The 21,922-nt window shown below is 41.2% G+C and overlaps 1 protein-coding gene across 1 annotated transcript in view; it reads left to right on the top strand.

The window, feature by feature from the left end:
• LIN28B (lin-28 homolog B) overlaps nt 1–9,990 on the top strand; it is a 98,055-nt gene extending 88,065 nt beyond the window's left edge. The window contains exon 4 of the mRNA XM_067294802.1: nt 9,621–9,990. Within this exon, the coding sequence (XP_067150903.1) occupies nt 9,621–9,990 (370 nt within the window). The remainder of the gene's footprint in view (nt 1–9,620) is intronic.
• The last annotated feature ends 11,932 nt before the right edge of the window (nt 9,991–21,922 follow it).

The raw sequence follows: 21,922 nt of genomic DNA, 5'->3' as shown, positions 1-21,922 counted from the left end.
TACGTTTCAAAGCTAGGAACTGTGTCAGTCTGTACTCCTGCTGCTGGACATTTCAGAAACCTGATGTGTGATATTGATTTATAAGGGATATCCCAAGTGAGATGACTCTAAAACCAGTATTTCAACATGCTAGATGCAATGAGATTTCTTTTACTTACTTGTTTTGCACCATCAGATACTATATTTTATGTGCTGGGTGGGGGGAGAGGGGAGATGTGTATGTGTATACTGGTATACCTTTATTCTTTTGATATAAAGCTAAAAGGGTTTGGTTAAAGTTTCAGTGTGAGATGTTCCAAAGTTAGAAAGTTTCTTATTTACACTGGTTTATGCAGCCTCAGTGTTTTTCCTTTGTGTGTATGTACTGCATAAGGCAGGTCTGAAAATGTTTCCTGTCAGGAATAAGAAATGGTCCTACAGTTAAAGGCTGTATCATTGACCTTGCAGGAGTAATAATGATCTTTTAAGTACCATTTTATATATAATTTCCAAAAGGGGAAAGAGCAGTTTGTAAAAGAAAATCTACAGACAGCTATTTAAAGAAAGAAAAAGAAAAGATAGCTGCTTCATATCCCTGCTTCATCTTCAGCTGTGTTAGTCTGCAGCACAAACCGATATTGGGCTCTAAGAATTCAGGGGCAACAGCAAGCAGGAGAGTTATAGCTGCCCATCCTCTTCCTCAACCTTTGGGAGAGGGAGATTTTGGGGAAGAGGAATGGGTAATGAACTCCCAGACCAGCGTTCCTTCTCCTCTTCCTCCTCTTCCTCTACCACTACTTGCTCAGGTGCTCCCAACTATTGCCAGGATGCCATTTGCTACTTGCTGCTGTTGTGGTAACAGCTATATCAGCCAGAAATTAGAAGACTTGGGATCAGTTGCTTTTACCATTTGCTGCTAATGTTGGTGACAAGAAAAGGAACAAAAGGGAAATGGCAATTTTTAATAATTAATTTGCAGTTACCCACTATCCTTTTATTTCATCTGTGGATTAACTGATCTATGGATGCAGAAACACTGGAACTGGCTCTGCGCGGAGGCAGATAAGGTCAGACATGCTTCTTAGCGCAGGAACAGCATCTCACTGACCCAGGAAGAGTTGAGCCATTTTTATGCAGCGTGCATCCTGATCCACATGGCCGGGAGGCTCAAGCCATCTCCGTGAAGATTTCTGGTGTTATTGAACTGAGCTGCTGTAACCAGGGGCGCCAAGGAGCGGTTTCAAACACAGCCAGCCAAGGTCCACTTGGTGCTGGCTCAGCCCTGGCCACCACTATGTCTGCCCACCACTGTGCCCCGCTCAGCTGCGGCAGTGTGCTTCCCCAGCGTGCCTCCCTGCGACAGGGGTGCCCAGAGTAAACCCATAGGGCAGCCTTTCCACCCACGTGAACCCCAGAAAATACTTATTGGTACTGTGTTTCTAAGTGCTGCATACAGAACAGTTTTAATTTAAAATTCCTTTTTTTTCTTTTATTCTCAGAAATCAAGGCTTACAAAGGCAACTCGTGGTAGAGAATATTTGTGCATGTGTGGTTTTGCAATGCAGACAGATTGACGGTATTAGACTTATTTGAAATCACAGTATAACATTTCACCCTTGAAATGTGTGATATATGACTGTTTAAAACATAACTTAAACCCTAACTGATCTTGTATCTGCTTTATCTGGATGGTTTAAGACCATTACCATATGCACATTCTTTCCACACCATATTGATACAACGGGAGCAAACCTGTATTTTACATTATTATTATTTTTTTAAAAACTCACTTGGTAGATTGTTATTTCAGAAGTTATTTCTTAACTCACAATGTAAAGAAAAACATTTAATAGTAACAAATGAAAGTGCATCCAAAGCATTCCTCCTTGAGGATGCATTTCATGAGGATTTTTATGTGATTATGGGAAAATAATTTTCCTCCAAGCCTGTGGCAAGGGCTCAGTGGGGAGCACAGATAAGATTCCATGGAAAGCAAGAAAGAACAGAAACACCATGGAGGTTATTTTGTAAGAGCTGGTGCCTGTGTAGTCCTTGCCATTTTTGTGGAGAAAAAAAGACTGCATTTTCTGTGCTTTGAACCACCTTTCTGTTTCATTGTTGCTCTTGCTTCTCAAAAAAGAAATCCACCTTCCAGTAAAATCATACTAGCGCGTTTTAAACAAATTATTTCCTCCCAAATTTAAGTTAATAGTATCGTGAAAGCCCGATTTATGAGACGAATGCCCCATGTTGTTTGTCAGCATCTTTGTTGGGGGCGGGGAGGAGGGGAAATGCAAACAACAAAAGAACGTAACCGATTGGTACCGCTGCTGAGATACACGGGGGAAAACAGATTGATTTCGGACTCACCGCAGAAAACTATTCGATCTGATGAGCTTACAATTAGGCAATTTTATTTATTTGTTTGTAATGAGAGTCAACATCATCAATATTCTGCCCTGTGTTATTGGAAGCCTTGCAGAAAATGGTTTTGTGTCAGCACGCCAGGGTTATCTGTAAGATGAAAGAAGGCAACCTTAAAAAAATGAAGAGGCTGTGTTTTTCTCGCGAAATTGAATGTCTTAGATCTGATCTGTTATCCTTGTGTGGTAGGATTTGGTGGAGAAATAGATAAATGAGCGTTTTTATTTTATTTCATCTTCATTTTTTTAGATGAAGATCTTTCTGTTAATCTCAAAAAGCTAGTCCCACCCTGTACCTTCTCAAACTGAATTTTGCTCGAGAATAACAAGCAGCCTGCAATTAACTTCCTCGGCAGGCTGCCTTTTGCACAGTGTTTTGCAGGAATGAGGGAGTCAAAGCAGCCTGTAGCTGCAGGATTGGGACAAATCTAAATTTGGCCCTGCTGTACCACATTCTGAATTTTCAGGGGATTGACAATGCACCATTTCTAATATACTTAACTAGAAATAATTATGGTTTTAAAATTAAACTGTTGGGTTTTTTTTTTCATGGATCAGTAAATGATATTGTTAGTGAAGTGCTGCCTTAGTGTCACATTGCTTGCTGGACACATCATAAATATTCTGATGAAGACTCAAAATGGTCTGTTCTCTAGTTTATTTAACAAGATAATTTCAGTCGACCTTGAATTATTCAAAATGCAGTATTTCGAATACTGATATGTTGTTGGGCCATCTTCAAAGTTACCTGTATTCTCTCTGCGTTCAAATACAGGTTAAGAATTGAAGATTAGTAAACAAAATGGCATAAAAACTAAAAACGTGCATGTGAGGAGAAACATTCCAGAAATTTCCCTCCAAGATGCGGGGAGCAGCATGTGCGTTTTGAGTGGTCTCATATACCTCTCACTGACTCACTGTTTTTGTCTTTAAAAAAAAAAAAGAAGAAGAAGAAAAGCCAGGATACATTTACAGTAATTTCCAGCCGAGTGCCACGGCACTGCAGGGGCTGTACAGCGGCGTAGCGTGTTTTGGATTCTCTGTAAGCCAAAGGGAATTGCAGATCAGCTGATGTGAGGCTGTTCAAAAGCCTCTCCTGGTCCTGTGGCAGTGTTTGCAAGCCCCGTTTTGGCGGCACACTGGCAGCAGCGACGGCCGAGCGGTGCTGGAGCCCACGGCTCCCGCGCGCCGCCCCCTCCGCATCCCCGCTGCGTGTCCCATTCCCGGCGCCAGCGAGGAGCAGTGGCCCTCGCTGCCCCACCGCCGCCGGGCAGCCCACGTCACCAAAGCCCTGGGACAGCGAAGCCTCGCCGTTTTGCCTCAGGTTCCGGTGGCTGATAGGTCTTGAATAAACCCCCTTGTACACCAAAATAGGGTAGGCAAAGCAGCTGTGCTGCGTGTTATGTTTGCAAGAACTGTCATTTCTTTAGGTATGTTGTGAAGCTAATAACTAAAAAAGACTGTGTATTTAGGCACACTTTTAAACATTTCCTTTAATTATTTTACGTGCTTTTCACTGCTTAGTTGACATTCAGTATATAGTTAAAAACCTCTCACTTACATATGGTGTTAGAATAACGTCCCATTTTTCAAAGCATTTAAACTACCAGACAGAGCACAGTTCACCAACATACAGTTTTTATTATCTGATAGCATTTGGAAAGGACAAACAAAAAAGGAGTTGGTAAGAGCATATCTTAGTAAATTATTTTAGACAACCTGCACTCTTCCTGTGTCAACACCCTTTTTCTTCCCTTTGCTCTCCCTGTCAGATGTTAAAACCAAAAAAAAAAAAACAACAAAAAGAAAAACTCAGTCATTAGGGTAATTTTAAAGCTTTTTCTCCCAACAGATAATGTTTTGGAGCCTTCCAAATGATTCTCTACTTGTCATTTTATATTGGATTATTGTCCAAATCATATCATAAAGCAGCATGAAGAAACGAGCAGTTGTGGTTACCCTCCTTGCTGCTTAGCTCAGCTGAGCTTATTGTGGCCAACACATCTGCAAAGACAATGTTATTGTCGCTTTAAAAATGATAGGGTTAGGGAATGTTTCCTACATATGAGCTGACTGCTGGGAGAAGGAAAAAAGCTGAAGACTGGAAAGTATTTTATTTTGCATTTGCCTGTGAAATCAAATACTTTAAATAAATTTCAGTCACTGGCTTATTACAATTAATACAGCATATTTTACTTTGGGTTCTGTAGGCTTTTTGTTCATATATTTCCTCTAATATGTGTAGTTCTCAGTGTAATCACAAACCCATGACAAACAAGAAATTAGAAGAAAAAATGTTTCTAGCCTTGTGGTATGCGCTTATCTTTCTTTCTTCATTAGTAGGTATTAAAGCTACTGTTTTCTTGCTGATTTTTTTAGAGCCTTCAAAATATTGAAATATAATGCTAGACAAGTTCTTCAAGGTATTCCTTTCATTAAAACATCCATCCTTTTTATATCAAAAACTGGTCCTGATGCACCTTCCTTTCGGTATGGAAAGGATTCCCAGTTAGTTAGGATAATTGCCATCTCTTTGTCTACTTTGTTGTATTACTTTTCAGGCATGAAGCCACCTAGTAAATTATAAGAGCCTACTATGAAAAGACTTTCCTTTTTTAGCAAATCTTTCTTGCTGTTGCTTTTTTTATAAGGGTTACTTCTAGTATAACTGCACTTTTAAGGGCTTTTTGTGATTTATTCATCTCATTATGTAATTTATTATAAACTTTTATGTTTTAAGTGTCTAAGCTAACATTCATTATTTCCATGGTGCTTCTGAAGTGAATAAATATTTATTATAATTTTACTAATTTCGACTTTCTTCAAACATATTCAAATGAGCACTTGTTAATTTTCTTAGCAGGCACCAGCTTGTAGTATATTGTTCTACATACTTATGCATACAAAGATGTGAGTATATACGCCTGCGTACACATATCATATGCTATCGGGTTTCATTATGTTGTAATGTAAGACTACACAGCAGAGACAAGCAAAGAGTTGAAGCGTTTTGAACAAAAGGATTAACACCGTATCTTAATGTGCACGGATGATGCCATGTGGTATCATTTGTGAGCTCTGAGGTGGCTGACCATTTCCATTTTGGTGAAAATCCCTTGAGAGGGAAAGCATTTCAGAGGGGGGGGGTGATCTGTTCTCCTGGCAAGAGTGATTGACAAGGAATGAATAAATAGTTAAAAGAACTGAATAAATACCACCCTCCTGTTTAAGTCCAGGCACACCCAGGCTAGCACATATATTTTCTAATACAACACTTCAGCCAGATGCTTGAGTTATCTAGTGACAAAAACATCCCTGAAAAGCCAAATCATAGTTTAATTATGACTGCTTCTGTTAAGAGTTTTATTTTATGGTGACATTTTATCAGTGATTTGAATAAATGCAGGGAATTACAATATTTTGCAAGCAGGATGTAATGATAAATATATATATATGCAAAAGGTAACTGAGGCCTCTTGAGTGGAAGCAGGGGCCCTGACACCAGGTTTTTGGTCAATTGGTGAGGTGCAATGGTTCACTGAATTGGATAACACAGTGCATACCATCGTGACTGATTAAATTGATTTGTCCATGGCTGCCACCTACTCTGCTACCGAGGCACTTTAACCTATTTTCAAACTTTTCTTTTTTTAAACACACTCAGTAAATGTGGTATTAAGGGAAGGAAGCAAACACAAATGCATTTACAGCTATAAAATTCTATTGTCTGAATTAAGATAAAATGTGTGATTTCCAGAATGTCTAAACACTCCTGTATTTACCGATTTTTAGATAAAAAGCCTGTGAACAAGTACACTACTAGAAACAAATGAGCAAGATATTAATAAGCACCATTCTTCATTATAACCTAAGTTATAACACCACATTTGTAAATTCCTAGATGTATTTATCAGGGGGAAAGAAAGTGAAACACTTGAGGGGGTTTTTTTTGCTTTGCTTTTGTTTTTCCATTTGCAAGTTTTACTTCCTTATTGTTTTATCCAGAAGACACATAGAAAGCTTGTCAGAAAATCATAGCTGAATGTATGTTAAGAAGACTGAATAATACTGTTAAGCGGGGCCACTAATTTGAAATTATCTGCAGTGATTTCGAAAAAAGTAATCAGATAAATAATACTTAATTAACAATACATTTTTTAATATTATAGGGGAAAAACTTATTGTTTTGGTCTTAGATTGAAATTGTATATTTGGTCTTTCCTTGCTAAGCAGATCAATACTAAGTGGCAATTGGGCTTGTACATATATATCTTTTTTTTCAAGAAAAAGTTTATATTCTGTATCTCTTCCTGGGTTATGTCATAGTATATGCAGACAGACTAGTGTAAGCTTAGTCTTGCACTGAAAGATAACATAAAACTTTGTGCAGTGGTGACGTAAAAATGGAAACAGTTCACCTGAAATGCAATATTGCAGTAGCCATAGAAGTGCAGAGTTCAGTATAAGAGGTTTGGTTTTAATTTTAAGGGAAGATATGACAGTTTAATTACAGTGTTCGCTGAAAGGATAATGAAGTTCTGCGCATCATTTAAATTCTCTAAGTTATAAATCAGTCTTGTAGAACATGACATTGTGCCATGGGCAACTAAGCTGTTTTTCATTTGTCTTTTAAAAAAAATATAGTTAGTATCTTGCTCACCGTGAAGAAGAGATAATAAGAGGGTGGTGCTCAGGAATTGTTTCTTTGAGTGGATTCGCAAATGTTAATAGCTGTTTTGCAACTTTGTTATAAACTATGCAGATTTTATCAATAGCATTTCTTTAAAAGGTAAAGTATATTTTATAGGTGAGACTCTGGCTGTACATGCAGTTTTGCATGTGCTAAACTTCATGTCTTTGCATAGACTAATAGTAGCTGGATCAGTGCTTGGTTACTTCACAGGGAGCTGAAAACTTAAAATATTTTGATGTGTGCTTGAGCTAAAACGTTGTACTATTTTATACATATAGTTATGTGGTTTTGAATGCTTCGGTTGACTCCTTCAGGCATTGAGTATTTGTGCACTCATTTTTTAAATTACTTGATAGTTAAGGGGAAACACAAAAAATTGTCATCACTGGTTTAATTCTCTTCAGTAAAATGTTAAATTGTAATGAATTAAATTTATATACACTCATTGCAAATATTTATAAAACAAAGAAACAGAAACCATAGAAGAATAGCCAGTATTTATAGAAAGCTGAGTTGTGAACATGACCAGCATAGGATCCTCATGCCAAAAGCTTATAATTGTTTCTCTGTAGTGTGTGTTTGAATAATGTATTTCAAGGATTCACATACCTAGCATGTATTATAAATTAACATTATTCAGTAAGCAGTTGTTCAAGATTTCATTAAGATTCCCCTGGTTAACAAGATTAATAGAAGAGTACTTACATGTTAGCCATTTTTAAGAAATGGCAAAAAAAGTCTTTAGTAAGTGCTGGCCCTGTGGAATAAGTGCTCTGCGGTTTGTCTGCCTCTGGGTAGTCACTCTTTTGAAGATGACACCCAGGCTCACCACCACTTGCATGTGGTTTGGGAATTTCAAGAGAAAACAAACAAACCCTGTTTTATGACTCTTGCAAAGGCTTTATTTATTTTGTTTTGAATTGAAACCGTAAAAGCTATTACTAACCCTCCAAAACATAAGCATTGTAAAAGTTTAGCTTCCACCCTTCCCTTATCATGCCTGAACTGAGCCAGAAGATGCCAGCCTTGTGGACTTAGACAAGATCTTTTATTAGACCAAATAGCTTTTGAGTGCACACATACATGGAGAAGGGGCTTTTGGGCAGCGATCGCCCAGTTCAGGTGCTACTGCCAAGGCACCATTTGCATCTGCTGGGTGAAACCCCCCAGCGGTGATGGGCCCTCGAGGAAAGGCTCCGCAGTCCCCTTGCTTCCTACCTGAGCCATAGGAAGACGGGAGTGTGCGGGGGAGAGGGGGCACGTGTCCAGGGTTCCTTCTCCTCTGAGGAAGCCTCTGTTTTCAGAAGGTGGGTCTGTTGGAGCCTTATCCCAAGTAGTGGTCAGGGACACCAGGGCCCCCAAATTGCCTCCATGTCCCATACGGGCCTTTCCCTTGCCAGGCAAGGCCAGTAGAGGAGCTCCTCCTGCCCGGAGTCATCTCCTTCCTCCCAGTAATCTCACCTATCTCCTCTGCATTTGGGTTCCTTGAAAGCAGCATGTCTTTTTGGAAAGACTTGCTAAAGTCTGAGGCAAATCATTAGAGAAGGCTGAGTATCTTCACTATCAATATTTCTTTATCTCCTCAATCTGCAACTCGCAGCATGCAAAGTAAAACCCATCTCTCTGTAAAGACGAGGGAGAAGGCCCTTGGCGACTGCTTCTTCTTCCCCTCCCCTCTTTGAAATTAGTCATGTCAGTCATTTGAAATATTAGCACTCAAATGAGTTTAATGTTATAAATATTTGAGTAATAGAAATGTTTGCAGCGGTGGCAGGATATTTGAATATTTGGTGCCCTCTAGTGGGACCTGAGTTACCAGGACTCTGTTTTGTGACATTGCCAGAGGTACTGGGGGTTCTATCTGGGGCGACAGAAAAAAACAGCTTCTGTAGTTTGGTAAGAACTACCAGGTGGGGATTTTGGATTCAGGACTTTAATATCTTACCGTTGTGGTACTCATGAAACTCCTAGTGTCTAACAGGGTTTTTTTGGTGTGGTTGCACAGTGCTGGTGATTGATGGCTCTTACACAGTGGGATGCTTGCAATGTTGTCCTTGGGCTGCATGGGCTAACTTTATAGACAGCTGAAGGCAGCGAGGCATTTAAAGACTTTCAGAAAGGCATCATTAGGCACCTGTTTGCATCTGTAAATGCCTCTGACTTAGCCCTTATCAGTCAATAGAAAGGTCCCAGTAAAAACAAGCAAGGATCTGTTTCAGGGCTGTCTCAGTTTTGAGCAGTAAAGGGTTTTTGAAAAAAGGTACTGATTGATAAGATTGATGGTAACAGAATCCAATTCTAAATAAAAGGTATTTTTTGACACCAGTGTGACAGCAGGGTACATTCCAAGTGACTTAAAAAACACAGGTGAGAGATATGTTAGCCTGTGGCAATGGAATATCAGTGCAGAAGCTCTCACTGTTTTACCACAGACCTTGTGCACATTCTCACTGAGTTTACAGTACATAGAAAATCATACAGTTTGATGCTACATTTTATAACCAGCTGTCTGTCTTCATTTTTAGATGCTACAACTGTGGTGGCCTTGATCATCACGCTAAAGAATGTAGTCTACCTCCACAGCCAAAGAAGTGCCATTACTGTCAGAGCATCATGCACATGGTGGCTAACTGCCCCCATAAAACTGTTTCACAGCAGCCCACTAGTTCTCAGGGAAGACATGAAGCTGAACCGCAGCCTTCCACTTCTGCTTTCCTGAGAGAAGGGGGAGCAACGTACGGCTATTCATCTCCATCGTATTCTCAGGAGGGAAGGTCAGAAATCTCAGAGCATTCAGGCAGGTCACCACAAGAAGCTTCTTCAAGTAAGTTATCTGCATCACCTGAAGAACCAAGCAGAAAGGGGCCTTCTGTTCAGAAAAGGAAAAAAACTTAAGAGCTTTTGTCATAACTTTCCATTTTCTTTATCCTCTTGGGATGTCTACCTCATGCAATACAGGGGAAATTATTTCATTATCAGTAGCTGACCTGGAATTTTAACTACTGTTGAGGAACTGTGAATTTCTTTTTTCTTTAATAGACAAATCACTCCAAGCAAAATACATATGAGCAGGGTGTATTAAGTTTTACTTTCTGTATGTGTGTGTATGAGTGTGCACGCGCATGTGTGTATGTGTACATATCTATAAATATATATATTTTCCATCGAACACTCTCCAGCTCCCACAATACATTATTGTGAAGCAATAGATACAGTATCCAAAAATGTTATTGAACTCAATCTTAGAAGCTATTTTCAAACACACTCAAAAAAAACAAACAAGAAAACCCAAGAAATCTCTCACACAACCACACCAAACCTGAAAAACCACACACAGAACTGAGATCAAGACTGTTACTTTTTTTTTTTTTTTTGAACCAAAGAATACTTTCATATTTTAAAGCTGCCATATGGTACTAGAGATACTAAGACATCCCCATAGCATCAATTTGATTTTTTTTTCCTCATATCTATGAAGTATCAATGCCTTTCCCTTCCTTGTGCCTGTGAAGGGCAGTGTCATGAGTAAATATGGCTCTCATTGCCACCATCCTTTGTTGATGAGGAGTTTAAAGCTCCCGGAAAGACAATGAATGTGTAGTTTCTGTGCTGGTTTCTCAAAATGTTTTGTTAAATTAATATGGTTGTAATTGTAATTTAGATGACTGTTGTGTAGGGGAGAATGTATAAGTTGTTACAGACCCTTTTGAGTGGTATCAGGATACCATCCTGTTTAACCCGCTGTATTCTGTGAAAGTTTAGAGGACCTTGGTGGCGGTGGCAGCAGCAGCAGCAGCAACTTCTTTTGGTCCCAGGTAGTCTCCATCAATTTGAAGGGACTTACCCCTTGTTTACTATTGAAAAGTCATGGAGAGAACTCCCTAGGGATTTTGTTGTTGTTGTCTGTTTTGTTTTTTAAAGAAAAAGAAATGCAAAGCTATTAAGATCCTGGGATAAATAATTCTTTAAGAATAACGGTAGATGGGCACTTGCAGTTGCTCAGCCAGCCTCCCTTGATGATAACAGCATGTGTACAGTAAAGAATGATAGGAGTGTGCTGCAGAGCAGCTTTAGTGCAGGGACCTGCAAACTTGCCAGAAGCCCTGGGCATCATCTACTTCTTGCAAAATGGAGATTGTTGCTGGCCAGCCTTTGTCTAGTGTGTGCTGGGACCGCACACTTCTTCATTAAAGACGAGAAAGATTGGTGGCCTCAGAGTGAGACTCCCTGGGCTGCAGCCCTTGCTCAGGGTTAATGGAGTTGGAGCCTATCAAAACTTCAAGTCATGTTCCATTTGTAACGTCTCAATTACCAAGTCATACGTAAGATAACATACTTTGACAAATCCCATTGCAGTTGTAAGTTAATTAGAGAAACCTGTATAATCCTTAACATTGGCAATAAACATAGGCTGTTAAAGCTTGAAAGAGTCAGGTAGGTTTAAGCTCAGATAATCAAGAAACAGCCTGCATGAAAGGCTACAGTGAGCCGAAGTCCTATCTGTGGTAACTCTTCTGCAGCCGATAGTTACAACAGGTACGTGGCTGGCTCGTGACATGGCCTTCCCCCTTCCCGCTTGTCCTGCCAGAGGAGACTTTTACTGTTGCTGCTGCTGCTGCTTCAGTAAAGAGGTAGTAATCAAATGCCTCAGTGAAGGGCACAATTTCAAGAGAATTATTTTGTGTGAATTCCTTGCCAGTGTTTGCGAGAATCTCGATGGTTTATACTGAAGTTCTCAGTATGCTAATGTAAAGCTTACCTTTGACGATATTGAATGTGATATATCTATAGAGAACTTCCTTGCCTTACGTAAGGATAGTAAACTTATTTAAATTATGTAGACAAATCAAAGTGGCATTGCTTAACCTTCTAGCCGGTGTAAAAACCAGGTTAAACAGCAAAGATGCAAAACTTAGGTCACTTTGAAAATTTAAACCAAAGTTCCTTATAGAAATAGGCAATTGTGGATTTGAAAACTGGTCATTCCCTGTTTATATGTAAGAAGTTCAGAGCTGAGATAAGGAAATAATTTCAACATGCAGATTTTTAGTGGTGCTGTTTGAAATCATTGTGTGCACCAGTCAGACTGAACTGCTAAGAGCACATACCAAATCCTACCTTATTGTTGAAAGCTTAAGGTTTTATTTTTATATATTAGAATGTTATCACTATTACATAACATACTCAGGACAAAGAACTTTGCTCAGGGAATATACCATGTGATGTTGTTTTTTCTTTACAGAATAGTCTACAGACCTGCTTACTCAGAACAAACCAAATAGACTTAGACCTTTTTATCTCTATATAAGTATTATGTACTGATATTAGTAACTACCTCTGAGTTGACATAGACCTACGTTTCTGATAATCAGATCTCAGCATTTTGTATTATAAGTTCCTGTGAAATGATAAAGTGGTATTCTGTACTGGTTGCTTATGTGAGCATTTGTGTCTTTACATTCACAGGGTCTGAGTTTTCAGAGATGCTGGGCAACCACAGCTCCCATTGACTTCCAGTTGGAGTTTTTGGTGCTTAGCCTTTCTAGAAGGGAAGGGAGGGGGGTGGGGGGATGGAGGGGGAAGAAAAAACACAGAAAAACATCAAGCCCACTTTGTTTACATAAGTGACAATAAAATTATTATTCTGTTTACAGCAAAAGGCTACCTCATATTTACTGCATAAACACACCTTTGTGCTGCTCTGGCCTTAAAGGTGGCTGTTGATCTATGGTACATACTTTTTATCTGTACTAAATATGTAACTGATAATTCACCACTGCATACATTATGGCAAATACTTGTGTAAGATGAAGCATCCATTTGAAATTATGAGAAGTCTCCAAACGTTTCTTTAAAAGCTTTTATTTTTCTGTCTAAAGGATTATGGGCACTGTTCACAAAAACAAATACATCTCCAAAAAAAGACAAAAACATACATGCCTAAGTTAAACATATAGCAGCGTGAGCTGTGGCAGGTAACTACTTAGCACTGGGCTGCTGTAGAAAAATCTAATTATACTCCTTCAATAGGCTGCTCCAAATAAGCAAAGTACCCTTTAAAGGAGGAGGCACAGGCTTGGGTTTGGAATTTTTCCCTTGCATCTAAGGATGAAATTAATATTCTACAGCTTGGCTGAGCCTTGATTTCCCCTATTCAATATTCAATTCCCCTATTTCAGTAAAACTTGTTTGAGTAGAAATAGTTCAAATTTCTGCTCAGAGAGATCTATTTTTCTCCTAACAATACTGGAGATAAGATTAAACCCATAACAAGCATATCTCTCCCTTCCATCCCCTCACCTCAAAATACTCAATTATTTGACTTAATCATAAGAGACATTGTGAGATTTTTTTTTATTCTCCCTCTAGGAGATTTAATGGTATATACCAGACACTACAAAAATGAGGCCATGAGGAAGATGTATATTTGGATGAAGAGCCAAATAACTTTTTACTATAGCTGATGGTAAATCTGGCATTTAATATCATCTGAAATATTTTGCTTTTAGCCAGCTTTCAGGGAGTGCCAAACAAGACATTTGGATCTTACCTCTTCCCTTTGTAGGCCACTTTTTTCAGTTTATTTTTGCTTTGCACCAGTGCTGGAGTGCCTGCTTAGTCATACTTAGTTTTGTGAATAGAGCCCCATAAAAAGTGTTTATAGATCTTGTAACATTCCTTGTAAGAAGAATTATAAAAGAACATGGGAAATCTCATTGAGTCTTAAATTTAATTTAATTAATTTATCTGTAAGAAATGTTTATCATAAAAAAATATATATGTATTCCCCTGTGCTAGATATAAAAGTAATTGGGAAGATATGTATGTGTGCAGATGCACTGATTTTAATTTTCTAGAAGTCTTAATGAGATTTGATTATTGTTTTAGAAACAAGCAGAGCCTTGTTAAATACATCAATCTTATTTTGCTTAGTGTATCAACAGCCTCTTCTTTAAGAAACGTTGGTTGTGTTACCCCTGTTATAACTGTTGACTAATAATAAGAGGTTGATCTGTGAACACGCATTTCTGTTTTATACTAAAGCAGAGCTGTAAGTTAGCAGCTCTAGTAGTGTTTTTATGAGAATGTTGAAAAGTACCAAGGTATTTGCTACCATTGTCATTAAACCAAATGCAAGAGTAACCAGCTTTACAAAGGATAATGGTTTTGACTACCTCTTGGATTACTAAATTAAGCAACTGGCTGACAAACATCACCAGACTGGCTTAAACTAGTATGTGTTGCTTGTGGTAATAATAACAATAACCATACTAGAGACCAAAGTGAACACTGATTTCTATATGTCTTTAATACTGTGTCTTATCTAGTGTTTTAAAATTATCTTCTGTAGTATAGATTACCTCATTGTCCATTTTGACTTGTATGTTGTTTACAAGGTGAAATAAAAAGTCACTTGAATTTTATGTTTTAGAAAAAAAAGACAGCAAGTTGAAGTTTTGAAGGTCATTTCACCTGTTTACTGTCTTGAGGGACTAAAGCACTGATTGCCTTTCTACATATCATGTATTTTATATTCTCATTTCATGCCTAATGTCTTTTTCTTCCTGTCAGTCATGGATATTGTGAGGTTTAAAAGAATTACTTGATTAAAAATAAGACATATAACGTTGGCATTTACAGCAGGCCTTGGAGATTTTCTTTACTCGCGTGATAAAAAAAAAAAAACAGCATACAATCACTATGCAGACTTTCATATGATATGCATCTATGTTCACCTAGTTTTAGGATACTGTTTTCGGAAAAGGTAGTTTTAGTGACAAATTGTTGCTTGGGAGAGGGGGAAATAAATGGTTAATTGCATGCCTGGACCATATCAGCAACGCTGCAGAAATTACACCCAAAACTATATTCAGCTATCAAAATTAAGCCGCAAGATTATCACTTTTGAGAATACCTGATCAGACATTCAGGTTATTCTCTGTGATTAAAATGTTTTGGTATTTAAGTCTCATCCCATCTTTATTACTTGTTCCATAATCTAAGTATTGTACATAACCATTACATGCTAATTTAAAATTCATTGCATTTTTTTAATGAAAATGTTGTCATCTATCATTGCCTGAAAATCCATCTCTAAATTACATAAAAGTATGTTAGTGAATTTGATAGCAGTAGGGGTTGAATATGCTAGCTACATGGCATTAGTTTTTCAATACGGGCTCTATGTACAGGTGATTAAAAACAGTATTTAACAATCTCTACTAAACAGAAAGCAGAAAGGTTTCTTTATTTGTACAAACCTATCTTCATAAAGGGTTACCGTCTACTCACTCCAGGATCATCTATGCTTCTAGTTACATAAACCACACTTTTTTTTCTTTTAGTTCATGGCCTCAAAAAGAGTGAGCTATGAACACGTCCCCCTGACTTGCAGCCTAATGGTTTCATCACATTCCTGGAAAGGCAAGAGGTGACTTTAAATCCCCATGGCTAAGAGCCCCAGTGTCCCATTTCTTGGACTAATTGCCAAAAGCAAGGCTTTCTGCAAAACATCTCAAGAACGCGTTCGCTGAAGATGGCCATTCGCCTACGCCTGCTCTTCACCTGCCACATGGCCCCCGTCTCTGGGGCAGGCAGGGGCACCTCGGCCCCCATGGGCAGGTGCAGGCACCACCCAGGCCCAGAATAGCTCTGGGCGTGTGAAGCCCTGGGGACACTTGCAGGTAAAACAGAGAAACCTGCCCTGGAGCAGAGGGTAGCCGTGGTCGAAACCAAGGTGCCTGGAGGGTGAGCAACATCTGCTTCTTCCCTCCCTCTCCCCAGCTGAAGCTGGGCAACATTTGCCCTGGCAGTGTCTCCCCCAGGCAGCTACAAACTGCTGTCCTCCTTTTGAAGGCAGGGAATTGCGTCCGTGCATTAGGCAAAGGCAGGTTATCCAGAGTGCCTAAATCCATTGCTGCAAGCCCAATCCACCATTAGTTAATGGCATTGGCGAGTCATGCCAACGAAGGAACATGCTGGGCTTAAAGCCTCCACAATTAGTCAATGGAGTGGCATCAAAATCACAGCAGGTCTTCAAAAAAATTACAAAAGCAGCATTTGCATTTGCTTGCCTGTTTTGCAGTTCTTAGGATTCATGTTTCTAAGACATGGTTCCGTCCTTTCTGTAACCATAAGTGAGAAAACAAATATAGTTTTTCTAGCGAGTTGTATTTTTCCTGCAATCTGCTGGTTCCAAGAGCTGTTGACGCTAGAGCCAGGCACTTCAAAATTGCTCAGTACCTATCTGCTTCCCTCCACGCCAGTCTTTTTTTCCCCCCAATAAAAAAAAATAGTCCAAATGCAAATAATTTCACATGCTTTCAAGTTGCATATTTAAAATTCTCCTTTCCTGCATACTGGCACATGAAGGCACTCCGAGGCAGGGAGGAGGGACTTGTTCCATGGATGGCCTGCTCCTATTTATTAGCAGCATTTTAGCTGGTGCCCTGATTAATGAATTTATTTCAAGATCTTCCTCTCCTTTTTAACAAGAAGGGCTCTGCTCTGCCCAAACTGCTGTTGGCACCGCTCCTGCCCTCCAGGACAACCCGGTGCCACGAGCACCAGCTGGTCAGTGCTCTTTGCTTTCCACACGCAGTGCCAATTGCTCAGAGCAGTTTCCGTAGAGCCTCTGCCACATTTCCAGGCTGCGGCTGCTTCAGTAACAAGCAGCAGGTCACTTTTGGTGTGCTGCTGGCTCAATATTTAGCCCCAGGTGCTTAACCTAGATACTCAGTGCTGCAGTAGCCAAACAGTTCGTAAACCAACAAAGATAAACTGGTGTTACAACTCCCAAAAGGAAAACAAAGGAAACAAAAGAAAAGCATTTCCTCCCAAAGGAAACAAAAAAGTCACCTCACTATTTTGAGTAATAACAAGACATAGGAACTGAGGGCTGAAAACGTTTTTCCCCATCAGGGCCAGCCCTATCGGTTCTGGCTATTCCCATGCCAAGCAGGAGTACATATAACACAAAACACATCCTCCTGTTCCTCTCAGCAGCTCAGTTTGAGGACTCAACTTAGGGAACATCGTTGCCCAGACTTTCTCCTGCAGAGCTGAGCAGTTACTACATACAGGGACACAAGAGGGCCTCAGCTGATCCCAGCCTGGACCAACCAACCCCGGCACAGAGCAAAGACCTCCTTGTCTCCTGTATGAAGCTCTGCCATGGTCACGAGAGCACTGAACCCATGAGAGTCACTTGCTCTCTCCCTCACCTCCTAGCAGAGCCACCAGCATTTCTTCCTGACTTCATCTAGGCTTTGGTAGGAGCATCTGAGGTGCCCTCTGGGTCAAATCCTTGTTTGGGGCCACCGGGCAGCTGAAGGGTGGCTTCAACTCTATCAGCCTTTAACACCAAAGTGGTAGGAGATTGTGTGCACCCACTGGTTTCTGCTCCAGAAAGGTCCCCAGGACCTGCAACGTCCAAATGGGCTGGTGAATGCAGCATCACGCTCCAGCCGCTACCTCGTGCTTTAGCACCAGCAATTGATCCGTACCCAAAGTCAAGAGAGGCTGCAAATACTTCACCGTGAGCGTTTGCCAGTATGCCTGAGCAACCGCTGCCTCCACACAACCCCCTTTCTTTTGGCTTTGCACACTGCATCAGCACTCACCACTATGCTGGCTGCACAAGGTCATGCATTGCAAAGACAAAGGTAAAAGCCTTGCTACTGGAAACATCCGCTGAAATCTGTTACCTGCAGAGAGAGGCCGTAGCTCAGCTGCTGTACTCCACTGTTAACGGTTCTTCCCACTGATCCTGGAAAGCAGCAAGGGAGAGGCTGAAATTCAGCTTCCTCACTCCAGCGGCACCTCTGCAGGCAGCGACAGACATTTTTTGTATCCACAGTTTCCTGTCATGCAACTTGACAAGGTAGCAAAGCTGGTAGCAAAGCCTAACGTTCTTCCAGCTTGGCTCCATGATAGGCGCTCTGAGCACTCAGGCAACTGGTGAGATTTTGGTACTGGGAATGACAAACTTATCTATCTTAGAGGCTTAAGCAGAGATGCTTTCTTTCTACAAGCACCAGAAGTTCTTCAAATAAAGAGGTATTGACAGTGGTTTCCAAGGAGCAGCTGTTAGAATTGATTTCCAGCTGTCTTCAAAACACCTGGATTTTGGAAGCTGCTCTCTTGATGGTAACAGTTCACTAATAGCAGTTAACCTGCTTTCTTCATCCCTCTCAGCTATTCTCGAGAAACCCTTGAAAACAAAATATTCGAGTTTGGATACTGTGGGCCTTAGAACCAGTTTATATAAACCTGTTTAAAGTGACCTTTCTAAGCAGTGGCTTCCTGTAATTTTTGATACTTCATTGAGGTCCTAAATCTAACACAGGGAAGAAAGCCTCCCTGCCTCTTTTTACATGGGTACACAGGGAACAGGAGTTACAGCTAGAGAGGAGGACACAACAGGTACAGGGAGGAGAAAGGAAGAAAACACTCAGCACAGATTTTGAACCCCCCAGTAATACAAAGTATATATTAGCTTGCCCTCCTACAGCCATGAGCAGTTACCAGAACAACTTTGTCACCCGTGAGTCACACAGGGACTTTCTATATTCATTCATTAAAAAAAAAAAAAAGAGTTCCATTTCCTGGAATGCTACCACCAAAAAGTATAAGATGGAAAGTGAAGTGACAGGTTACAAGAGGAAAGGGCTGGTGGTAGAATAAAAACAATGGGTCAGGATCTGACCTTCTTGCAGTTGTTTCTTCTAGCAGCAGAGAGATGCTGGCAGGAGCTCAGGTCCATGGGGCTCTCAGGGTCCCCCAGACATCCCACCAGAGCATCTCAGACTGGCATGAGCCCTGCTGGGACCCACCCAGCCATTGCTCAGCTCCTCCGAAGTGTAGGTCTAGCCTATCCCAGATGGGTCCGGCTTCCTTGGTTTCTCTGAGCCTGGGTTTGGCCCCATTGAGTCAATGGGGAAAGGATTTGGATCATTGTGAACTTTTGTTGGAAGGGTTTCCTCAGTTGGCTCCTCTCTTTCTATCTTTTATCTAAAAGAGATCCATCTTTATTTTCCCCATTCACCTGCTGCAATTACTCTCTCCCCTCCCTCTGGCTCCGACTCACAGGCTCTCAGCAAGGTCCCCACGGCCAGGTTACAGATCAGTACAGAGGACAAACCTGTGCTCCCATAAAAAGGATTGAAGTTTTGCAAGTGCAACTTCAGCAGCTCTCAGAAAGAGCCCATCCCTTCCGAAACAGGAGGCCTGGCTAACCGCGCCGGCAGCGACATGGGGAGAAGACCGGAGGCTGGGAAATCAGTGCTCCTGTGTTTAGTTCTCGGGACATTGCTCGACATCCCCAGGGGCTCAGAAGGATAATGTACCCCCGTTCTCTTAACTGGGCACTGATTTATTCCCCCAGAGCACCTGCAAGGCAGATACCTTGCTAGCTATTTAGATCTACCCATCTGCCTTTAATTATTTTTAAGTCAGTGCTTAACTGTTGTTGTTGTTGTTGTTGACAGTCACCAGGCAATTGCCTTTTTCTCCAAGGCCTGGGAGAAGATTTTCCCAGTACATTTCATATTACAATTAGTGTCGGACATGTGTGCAAAGGTCTAATGATTTCTCTCCCTTCTGTAATTTTTTTTCTAGAGTGTTTTACATGGAAATAGATCTCTGAAACAACTGATTTTTACAGTTAGAAAAATATTCAGTCTTAAATTCATGTACATTAATAGCTGCATTAGAAGCCAAATCCAAAGAGTTATACAGTCAGCCAAAAGGAACTTTTTTTTTTTTTAATGCATTGAGTCACCACATTCCTGTTTTGAATACCTGCTATGAGTTACTAGAAAAACCGGACTATCCACAGAAGCTATTTGTACAAACTCTTGCCAATAGCCAATGAGTCTGGACACATCATAGCCAGACTAGTAAAGTGCCCACAAATAACAGCAGCGAGGGGTACCTGCAGCCTGGAATTATTAACCCAGCTGGTTCGGAATGTGAGAAACTAAGAGAAATCTGAGTTTATCGCCAGTGTCCAAGACAAGCGCTCCAGAGGATGAAGGTGCCGGTACCACTACAGCTCCCCTGCATCTGCCGGCAACACAGGGACGGCGCAGGGAGGGCAGTGCCGGGAGCGCGCTGCCAATGCGAATGGGCTTCCCCAGCGTCGCAGCCGCTGCTGCCCCGAGGCACCGCGGTTGGGCATGGCCCGCTCGGCCTCCCCTCTGCAACCGAGGCGGCGTTTGACTCCCATGGAAGAAACAGCAGCTGCGAGCGGGGAGCCCACCTGCGGAGGTGCGGGAGGCTCAGGGCAGCACTCAAAGCTGCCCAGCTCCCTGAGGTCGGCTGCTTCATCATATATATATTAAAAATAATAATAATAATCACCTTTCTCACACATGCACATGGTGTTTAAGCTCAAAGCAAGCAAAGCGTGCCACGCTATCCACCCCCTGACACTGACTCACCTCATTCAGGGTTCTGCGAAGTCCTGCAGACTTTATTTCTATGTAAAAGCTGTTTACTGCCCAGTGCAAAGATGCTCCTCTCAGCAGTGCGCCGCCACACAGTGACCTAGCAGGATCCTGCAAATAAAGGATGTCCCCATAAATGATGCAGCCGATACAGAGGGAATCCTAGAGGTCATGGCTACAGCGCCGCCGTCACCAGCGTTACTTAATGCAGACAGGCAGCACGGACAAGCACGCGCAGGTTACACATGGAAGTCTCCCCAAAAGGGTATGTGACCCCTTGCAAATGACGGATATTCCTGTGAAAGCATAAAGCCTGTCTCATATAGTTTTTAGCTCAAGCTGAACAAGTCAGATCATATAGGTTATACATTTCAAAACAACAGTACATTTATGATTTTGACGGATGCCTAACCTCCCCATGTGAGCCAGTCTTAGATTCCCAGGGGCCCAAGTCAATTGTGGTGTGCCTGGTCCTGGCAAGAGCATTCATCTCCTTAACGCCCTCAGCTCATTCCTGCCAGACAGTGGGAACTGGTGTCTGACAACAAAAAATCTCTGCTGTTATTCTTGTTGCAAGTTGAAATAAGAAAAGCCCAGATGCCTCAAGGCACAGATATATGAAAAGGACAGGGAGTTTAGGTAACTTTCCCAGCTTCCCTGGATTACATTGCATTACCCAGGTGCAAGGACGTGCATGACCAGTGCTCGCAGACCTTTGCTCACTGAGGCACAGCAGATCCACAGTCTTTGGGATAAGTGCTTATTTTACATTCCCAGTTTACCTGCATACCAACACAACCACTATGTTATTTTTCTCTTCTTGCCACAGTGCTGTCAGTCTGTTGCTGCTTTTCAGCAAAGATAAGCTGAAAGAGAAAAACCTGATACCTTCCCCTCACATTTTCATGCAATTACTAACATTACAAGTGCCATGTATTTTCATATTCCTCTTCCAGGTAGCTCCTCTCTTGAAACATGTCCACATAGACCTTCTCCACTTCAGCTGAAGTTCAAGATAAGGCTTGTGCTCAGCAGTGAAAATGCCTGGGTGGGGCTGACTCTCACCTTTGGCAATTACATCAGTGACCTTCCTCTCCAAAAGCAGCACTCATGGGGTTCAGCCTGTTCAGCCCTCTCTGTACTGATGGAGGAATGGAGAGTACTTAGAAAATGCAGATGACATGAAGCTAAAAGGGATGACTGCAGGCACTTTGGAGGGTAGGATTAGCATAAGGACATACTGAATTAGTGGGATGGAATTCAATAATGCCAAGTAGGGGGCAATGCATTTCCAGAGGACATAACACACAGGGAACGTGGGTTATCCAGCAGCACTGCAGGGAAAAAAAATTATGGAAGTTGTGATGGGCCAGCTAATG

Source organism: Apteryx mantelli, chromosome 3 (assembly GCF_036417845.1).
Source record: "Apteryx mantelli isolate bAptMan1 chromosome 3, bAptMan1.hap1, whole genome shotgun sequence".
Taxonomy (NCBI): Eukaryota; Metazoa; Chordata; class Aves; order Apterygiformes; family Apterygidae; genus Apteryx; species Apteryx mantelli.
The sequence above is the reverse complement of the archived record's forward strand: the minus strand, read 5'-3'. Positions and strand labels throughout refer to the sequence as shown.